A 10,000-nucleotide genomic window follows, 5' to 3' on the forward strand; every position below is an offset into this window, starting at 1 on the left:
AGGGTTAGGGTTAGGGATGAGGATGAAAGGGTTAGGGATGAGGATGAAAGGGTTTAGGATGAGGATGGAAGGGTTAGGGTTAGGGATGAGGATGGAAGGGTTAGGGTTAGGGATGAGGATGGAAGGGTTAGGGTTAGGGATGAGGATGAAAGGGTTTGGGATGAGGATGAAAGGGTTAGGGTTAGGGATGAGGATGAAAGGGTTTGGGATGAGGATGGAAGGGTTAGGGTTAGGGATGAGGATGGAAGGGTTAGGGATGAGGATGGAAGGGTTAGGGTTAGGGATGAGGATGAAAGGGTTTGGGATGAGGATGAAAGGGTTAGGGATGAGGATGGAAGGGTTAGGGTTAGGGATGAGGATGGAAGGGTTAGGGTTAGGGATGAGGATGAAAGGGTTAGGGATGAGGATGAAAGGGTTAGGGTTAGGGATGAAAGGGTTAGGGTTTCCTCACCTTCAATAATCTCAGAAACATCAGAATCATCGGAGCAGGACGGAGCGCTCGCTGCCAGCTGTCCTTCAGAGAAGTGAGACTCTTCATCCTCCTCTTCCTCAGCTGCTGTTCCACTTATCTGTCACAGAAATAACCCCATAAATACACATCAGTCTGCTGCCTGTAAATGATATAATACATATTATATATATATATTATATATCTATAGACATATTATATATATATTATATATAATATATATATATATATATAACAGAATTTACCTTTTCAGCAGCTGCTAATGTTGTGAGTCTCTTGTCAGCTGCTGAGCTCCGAGCTTCAGTCTGAGAGAACACACACAGAACGTCTGTTAACAGAGGGTTCTAACAGGAGGAACACGGGTTCTAACAGGAGGAACACAGGTTCTAACAGGAGGAACACGGGTTCTAACAGGAGGAACACAGGTTCTAACAGGAGGAACACAGGTTCTAACAGGAGGAACACGGGTTCTAACAGGAGGAACACAGGTTCTAACAGGAGGAACACAGGTTCTAACAGGAGGAACAATGGTTCTAACAGGAGGAAGAAGGGTTTTAACAGGAGGAACACAGGTTCTAACAGGAGGAACACGGGTTCTAACAGGAGGAACAATGGTTCTAACAGGAGGAACTAGAGTTCTAACAGGAGGAAGAAGGTCTCTAACAGGAGGAACACAGGTTCTAACAGGAGGAACAAGGGTTCTAACAGGAGAAACACAGGTTCTAACAGGAGGAACAATGGTTCTAACAGGAGGAACAAGGGTTTTAACAGGAGGAACACAGGTTCTAACAGGAGGAACAAGAGTTCTAACAGGAGGAACAAGGGTTCTAACAGGAGGAACACAGGTTCTAACAGGAGGAACAAGGGTTCTAACAGGAGGAACAAGGGTTCTAACAGGAGGAAGAAGGGTTTTAACAGGAGGAACTGGAGTTCTAACAGGAGGAAGAATGGTTCTAACAGGAGGAACACAGGTTCTAACAGGAGGAACAAGGGTTCTAACAGGAGGAACACAGGTTCTAACAGGAGGAACAATGGTTCTAATAGGAGCAACACAGGTTCTAACAGGAGGAACACAGGTTCTAACAGGAGGAACAATGGTTCTAACAGGAGGAACTAGAGTTCTAACAGGAGGAAGAATGGTTCTAACAGGAGGAAGAAAGGTTCTAACAGGAGGAACTGGAGTTCTAACAGGAGGAAGAAGGGTTCTAATGGCGCTTTTCCACTACACAGTTCTAGCACTACTTGACTCGGCTCGGTTTTGGTACCAGGTCGTTCTCGATTACTTCACAGAACCTCCTCAACGTGAGCGGGGTCGTCATAGCAACACAAACACATACGATATGGAACCATAGCAGGTACTATCCCTGATGGAGCAGCAGGTACCAGGTACTATCTCTGATGGAGGAGCAGCAGGTACCAGGTACTATCCCTGATGGAGGAGCAGCAGGTACCAGGTACTATCCCTGATGGAGGAGCAGGTACCAGGTACTATCCCTGATGGAGCAGCAGGTACCAGGTACTATCCCTGATGGAGGAGCAGCAGGTACCAGGTACTATCCCTGATGGAGGAGCAGCAGGTACCAGGTACTATCCCTGATGGAGGAGCAGCAGGTACCAGGTACTATCCCTGATGGAGGAGCAGGTACCAGGTACTATCCCTGATGGAGCAGCAGCAGGTACCAGGTACTATCCCTGATGGAGCAGCAGGTACCAGGTACTATCTCTGATGGAGCAGCAGGTACCAGGTACTATTTCTGATGGAGGAGCAGCAGGTACCAGGTACTATCCCTGATGGAGGAGCAGCAGGTACCAGGTACTATCCCTGATGGAGGAGCAGGTACCAGGTACTATCCCTGATGGAGGAGCAGCAGGTACCAGGTACTATCCCTGATGGAGGAGCAGCAGGTACCAGGTACTATCCCTGATGGAGCAGCAGGTACCAGGTACTATCCCTGATGGAGGAGCAGGTACCAGGTACTATCCCTGATGGAGCAGCAGGTACCAGGTACTATCCCTGATGGAGCAGCAGGTACCAGGTACTATACCCCCGAGTCTAGTAGTGCTAGAAGTGTAGAGTGTATCTGAGGCAGGAGGCTCCTGGTCGACTCTGTCGTTTAATGTATTTGAATAAAAAGTCTATTTGTTGCTTTTATTGATGATTTGTTTTATTATATCAGATGTTCTACTGTTAGAGCCGATGTTTCTCTCATCATGTGATGTCATGGAGGACGGAAATCATCTCACCTGGTCGTCTGCTTCTATAAATGTGACCTTTTTAGCCGCTGGTCCGTCCTTCGGCTGGGTCCTGTGCCTGAGCTTTGGCAGCGGTGCCTGATGGGAGGAGCAGAACACATGATGATTAAACTCCATCAGCTGCTGAGTTGAGCTGTAAATGTCTTTATTTCCTGACCTCAGGGAGGGGGGAGGAGGAGGAGGAGGAGGAGGAGGAGGAGGAGGAGGCATGAGGAGGCTTCTCCTCTGGGATCAGTCTGGGCTCCTCTACAGCTGTGATGGAGCCTGGAGGACAGAGATAAGCTTCCCTCCACTTCAGTGTGACTTCCAGATGGCCGACAGGAAGTCCAGCAGGGTCGGTGAGCTGCAGCACACCTGAGCCACAAACAGGAAACACATTTAAAAATAAACACTCCATCACTCCTCTATCACCTCCTTCACTCCTCTATCACCTCCTTCACTCCTCTATCACCTCCATCACTCCTCTGTCACCTCCTCCACTCCTCTGTCACCTCCTTCACTCCTCTATCACCTCTTCCACTCCTGTCCCCTCCTCCACTCCTCTATCACCTCCTCCACTCCTCTATCACCTCCTCCCCTCCTCTATCACCTCCTCCCCTCCTCTATCACCTCCTCCACTCCTCTATCACCTCCCTCACTCCTCTATCACCTCCTCCACTCCTCTATCACCTCCCTCACTCCTCTGTCACCTCCCTCCTAGACTACTGGACTTGGTGCTGAGCTTTGTCTCAGATGAGTTAATCAGGTCTATGTGACCGATACTGTTGACCCCCCTAACAAAGACAACAAGGGTCTCTACCTGGTTCTATGGTGGGTCTCTACCTGAGTATACCTGGTTCTACCTGGTTCTATGGTGGGTCTCTACCTGAGTATACCTGGTTCTACCTGGTTCTATGGTGGGTCTCTACCTGGTTCTACCTGGTTATATGGTGGGTCTCTACCTGAGTCTACCTGGTTCTAACTGGTTCTATGGTGGGTCTCTAAAGGTCGAATCAGAGTTCAGGTTCTGGTTCCTGTGGACCTGGTCTCTACCAGATCTCTGAACCCATTATAAACCTGCTGTAGACCTTCAGTCGTCTCACCGCTGATGCTGTCGTCTCGGCTCAGAGGAAGCAGAGGAACGCGAGCTTTGCCCAAATACACGTCCATCTGCTCCTCTTCGTAGTCAAACACGTAGAACTGAAGGGCCTCAGACTTCAGGTATCGGTCCAGGTCCTCGTCCATGTGGACCGAGTAGGACTTGAGGTCGTTGAACTGTGGGTGGTGGCAGGCGTGGACGGTGGCGGTAGGATAGTCGGGGAAGTCAAAGAACTTGTAGACCACGTAGGAGCTGGGCTGCTGGGAGCCGGACTGCAGGTCTGAGCAGCGCTGAACACTGATAATGAGTTCGTTCCATCTGCTGCCGAGAGGCTGAGAGGACGGAGACAGTTTCAATTCATTAATACTGTTACTGACCTACTGATACTGACCTACTGACCTACTGATACTGACCTACTGTTACTGGCCTACTGTTACTGACCTACTGTTACTGACCTACTGATACTGACCTACTGACCTACTGATACTGACCTACTGTTACTGGCCTACTGACCTACTGATACTGACCTACTGTTACTGGCCTACTGTTACTGGCCTACTGACCTACTGATACTGACCTACTGTTACTGGCCTACTGACATACTGATACTGACCTACTGTTACTGGCCTACTGTTACTGGCCTACTGTTACTGGCCTACTGTTACTGGCCTACTGGCCTACTGACCTGCTGACCTACTGTTACTGACCTACTGATCACCAACCTACTGATCACTGACCTACTGATTACAGACCTACTGATTACAGACCTACTGACCTACTGATACTGACCTACTGTTACTGGCCTACTGACCTGCTGACCTACTGATTACTGACCTACTGATACTGACCTACTGACCTACTGATACTGACCTACTGTTACTGGCCTACTGACCTACTGATACTGACCTACTGTTACTGGCCTACTGACCTACTGATACTGACCTACTGTTACTGGCCTACTGTTACTGGCCTACTGACCTGCTGACCTACTGATTACAGACCTACTGATTACTGACCTACTGATTACTGACCTGCTGATTACTGACCTACTGATTAATGACCTGCTGATTACTGACCTACTGATCACTGACCTACTGATCACTGACCTACTGATCACTGACCTACTGATCACAGACCTGCTGATTACTGACCTGCTGATTACTGACCTGCTGATTACTGACCTACTGATCACAGACCTACTGATCACTGACCTACTGATCACAGACCTACTGATCACTGACCTGCTGATTACTGACCTACTGATACTGACCTGCTGATTACTGACCTACTGATTACTGACCTGCTGTTCTGGTACCTTCAGCTTCTCTTTATAGAGACGCAGAGTTTCTGTCATCGGCATCCTGAATCTCATCCAGTAATCCACCGAGCCGAAGCACCGCGCCTCCTCGCAGGAACCTGAGAGACAGGAACAGTCTGTTAGAGAACCTGGGTCTACCTGGGTCTACCTGGCTCTGCCTGGTTCTACCTGATTCTACCTGGTTTTACGTGGTTCTACCTGGTTTTATGTGGTTCTACCTGGTTTTACGTGGTTCTACCTGGTTTTATGTGGTTCTACCTGGTTTTACGTGGTTCTTCCTGATTCTACCTGGTTTTACGTGGTTCTACCTGGTTTTACGTGGTTCTACCTGGTTGTACCTGGTTGTACCTGGTTTTACGTGTTTCTACCTGGTTGTGCCTGGTTTTACGTGGTTCTACCTGGTTTTACGTGGTTCTTCCTGATTCTACCTGGTTTTACGTGGTTCTACCTGGTTTTACGTGGTTCTACCTGGTTTTACGTGGTTCTTCCTGATTATACCTGGTTTTACGTGGTTCTACCTGGTTTTACGTGGTTCTTCCTGATTCTACCTGGTCTTACGTGGTTCTACCTGGTTTTACCTGATTCTACCTGGTTTTACGTGGTTCTACCTGGTTGTACCTGGTTGTACCTGGTTCTACCTGGTTTTACGTGGTTCTACCTGATTCTACCTGGTTTTACGTGGTTCTACCTGGTTTTATGTGGTTCTACCTGGTTCTACCTGGTTTTACGTGGTTCTACCTGATTCTACCTGGCTTTACGTGGTTCTACGTGGTTCTACGTGGTTGTACCTGGTTTTACGTGGTACTACGTGGTTCTACCTGGTTTTACGTGGTTCTACCTGGTTTTACGTGGTTCTTCCTGATTCTACCTGGTTTTACGTGGTTCTACCTGGTTTTACGTGGTTCTTCCTGATTATACCTGGTTTTACGTGGTTCTACCTGGTTTTACGTGGTTCTTCCTGATTCTACCTGGTCTTACGTGGTTCTACCTGGTTTTACCTGATTCTACCTGGTTTTACGTGGTTCTACCTGGTTGTACCTGGTTCTACCTGGTTCTACCTGGTTTTACGTGGTTCTACCTGATTCTACCTGGTTTTACGTGGTTCTACCTGGTTTTATGTGGTTCTACCTGGTTGTACCTGGTTTTACGTGGTTCTACCTGATTCTACCTGGCTTTACGTGGTTCTACGTGGTTCTACGTGGTTGTACCTGGTTTTACGTGGTACTACGTGGTTCTACCTGGTTTTACGTGGTTCTATGTGGTTCTACCTGATTATACGTGGTTTTACGTGGTTCTACGTGGTTTTACGTGGTTCTACGTGGTTCTACGTGGTTCTACCTGGTTTTACGTGGTTCTATGTGGTTCTACCTGGTTCTACTCTGCACTCACTCACCGACCAGCGTTATGGTCCCATGAACCTTCCCGTCCTGGTCCAGCAGCTGCTGCAGTCGCAGCTTCCCGGTGGCCACGGTCCTCCAGTCGAGTCCCAGAGCCTGATGCATCTCCACGCTGACGGAGAACCTGTGCAGGTAGTCCAGGAAGTCCTGGTCCATGCTCACCACGTACTTGGATGTGAAGCCGTACTGAGGCCTCTGGCCCGCGGCCACCGGAGTGGAGTGCAGGTCAGACCGGTAGAAGGAGTAGGTGCAGAAGGTGGAGGGTTCCCCATCACCCAGAACCTCCAGGGCCGACTCAGACAGAGCAGCACTGACTATCTGCAGCTCCACCAGGTTCTCTCCTCGCTCTAACTCCTCCTCCTCCTCGCTGACGTCTGCTTCGGTGCCGTAGGCTTCGGTGCCGTAGGCTTCTGTGCCGTAGGCTTCTGTGCCGTAGGCTTCGGTACCGTAGGCTTTAGTGCTGTAAGCTTTAGTGCCGTAGGCGATGTCTCTGAGCTGAGCTGAGGAGCACAAACAGGAAGACGTGAAGGTTCTCAGGGTTCACTCACACGAGGCAATCCTAAAGTCCGGATTATTTGGCTAGTATGAAAGTGTTCCGGGCTTGAGCTCCGTACACTTGGTCACGCTGCGCAGTAGGGATTCATATCTTTAATATATATATATATATATATATATATATATATATATATCTAATAAGACATTTTAAATCCAAGGAAATCAACGACTAGCTGAGCCCTGGTTATTTAGTATATAGTAGTATATAGTAATATATAGTATATAGTAATATATAGTATATAGTAATATATAGTATATAGTAATATATAGTATATAGTAATATATAGTAATATATAGTATATAGTAATATATAGTATATAGTAATATATAGTATATAGTAATATATAGTAATATATAGTATATAGTAATATATAGTAATATATAGTATATAGTAATATATAGTATATAGTAATATATAGTATCTAGTAATATATAGTAATATATAGTATATAGTAATATATAGTAATATATAGTATATAGTAATATATAGTATATAGTAATATATAGTATATAGTAATATATAGTAATATATAGTATATAGTAATATATAGTAATATATAGTATATAGTAATATATAGTATATAGTAATATATAGTAATATATAGTATATAGTAATATATAGTATATAGTAATATATAGTATCTAGTAATATATAGTAATATATAGTAATATATAGTAATATATAGTATATAGGCTGCAGGGAGCCTGCCTGTTACCTTCCAGCTTCCTGATCCTGGCGGTTCTGGAGTCCAGCAGCTCAGCCTGATGCTGCAGCTTGTGTTCAGACTGCAGCCGCTCGCTCTGCATCCTCTGCAGCACCGCCTGCAGCTCCGCCTGCAGAGAGAGCAGAGAGAGCATGAGGGTTAGGGTTAGCATGAGGGTTAGGGTTAGCATGTGGTTAGGGTTAGCATGAGGGTTAGGGTTAGCATGAGGGTTAGGGTTAGCATGTGGTTAGGGTTAGCGTTAGCATGAGGGTTAGGGTTAGCATGTGGTTAGGGTTAGCATGTGGTTAGGGTTAGCATGAGGGTTAGGGTTAGCATGTGGTTAGGGTTAGCATGAGGGTTAGGGTTAGCATGAGGGTTAGGGTTAGCATGTGGTTAGGGTTAGCATGAGGGTTAGGGTTAGCATGTGGTTAGGGTTAGCGTTAGCATGAGGGTTAGGGTTAGCATGTGGTTAGGGTTAGCATGTGGTTAGGGTTAGCATGAGGGTTAGGGTTAGCATGTGGTTAGGGTTAGCATGAGGGTTAGGGTTAGCATGTGGTTAGGGTTAGCATGAGGGTTAGGGTTAGCATGTGGTTAGGGTTAGCATGAGGGTTAGGGTTAGCATGTGGTTAGGGTTAGCATGAGGGTTAGGGTTAGCATGTGGTTAGGGTTAGCATGTGGTTAGGGTTAGCATGAGGGTTAGGGTTAGCATGAGGGTTAGGGTTAGCATGTGGTTAGGGTTAGCATGAGGGTTAGGGTTAGCATGTGGTTAGGGTTAGCATGAGGGTTAGCATGTGGTTAGGGTTAGCATGAGGGTTAGCATGTGGTTAGGGTTAGCATGAGCTCAGTGAGAGGAAGTTACACATCTACAGGTTTAAAGACACCAGGACACATGTGGAATATCTATCTAATCTCTATTGATTGTTATTGATTGTTATTGGATGTATTGATTGTTATTGATTGTTATTGGTTGTTATTGATTGTTATTGGTTGTTATTGATTGTTATTGATTGTTATTGGATGAATTGATTGTTATTGATTGTTATTGGTTGTTATTGATTGTTATTGATTGTTATTGGATGAATTGATTGTTATTGGATGTATTGGTTGTTATTGATTGTTATTGGTTGTTATTGGTTGTTATTGGATGAATTGATTGTTATTGATTGTTATTGATTGTTGTGAATAGATATTGACAGGCAGTGATGGGACACCTTGTAGTCTTTGCAGATCTTGCTCTCCATGCTCAGGAGGTTTCGGGTCTTTTCCAGCTCTTGGATGGTTTCAGCGTGAGCAGCTCTGAGCTCTGTGACGGAGCTGTCGGTGCCGCTCGCTCCGTCCTGCTTCAGGAAGCCCAGCTCACCGCTCTGCTCACATCTACGCTTCTGGGTTCAAAGGTTCAGAGATCAGTCTGGATCTGCTTCATCCTTTACACTCATCATACTGTACATTAATACACACACACACACACACACACATACTGTACATTAATACACACACACACACACACACACATACTGTACATTAATACACACACACATACTGTACATTAATACACACACACACACACACACACACACACACACACACACATACTGTACATTAATACACACACACACACACACACACATACTGTACATTAATACACACACACACACACATACTGTACATTAATACACACACACACACACACACACATACTGTACATTAATACACACACACACACATACTGTACATTAATACACACACACACACACATACTGTACATTAATACACACACACACACACATACTGTACATTAATACACACACACACACACACACACACACATATACTGTACATTAATACACACACACACACACACACACACACATACTGTACATTAATACACACACACACATACTGTACATTAATACACACACACACACACATACTGTACATTAATACACACACACACACACACACACATACTGTACATTAATACACACACACACACACATACTGTACATTAATACACACACACACACACACACACATACTGTACATTAATACACACACACACACATATACTGTACATTAATACACACACACACACACATACTGTACATTAATACACACACACACACATACTGTACATTAATACACACACACACACACACATATACTGTACATTAATACACACACACACATACTGTACATTAATACACACACACACACACAAATACTGTA

General features: G+C 45.5%; 1 protein-coding gene across 1 annotated transcript in view; it reads right to left on the reverse strand.

Annotated features, from left to right (window-relative positions):
* Nucleotides 1-10,000, reverse strand: part of rpgrip1l (RPGRIP1 like) — a gene marked incomplete at its 3' end in the record, with an annotated part of 28,628 nt that overhangs the window by 3,400 nt on the left and 15,228 nt on the right. The window contains 9 exon segments of the mRNA XM_062420657.1: nt 452-569; nt 715-774; nt 2,714-2,800; nt 2,880-3,076; nt 3,805-4,132; nt 5,101-5,216; nt 6,512-7,015; nt 7,787-7,904; nt 8,986-9,156. Coding sequence (XP_062276641.1) covers nt 452-569; nt 715-774; nt 2,714-2,800; nt 2,880-3,076; nt 3,805-4,132; nt 5,101-5,216; nt 6,512-7,015; nt 7,787-7,904; nt 8,986-9,156 — 1,699 coding nt within the window.

This window comes from Scomber scombrus, chromosome 6, assembly GCF_963691925.1.
Source record: "Scomber scombrus chromosome 6, fScoSco1.1, whole genome shotgun sequence".
NCBI classification, from domain to species: Eukaryota; Metazoa; Chordata; class Actinopteri; order Scombriformes; family Scombridae; genus Scomber; species Scomber scombrus.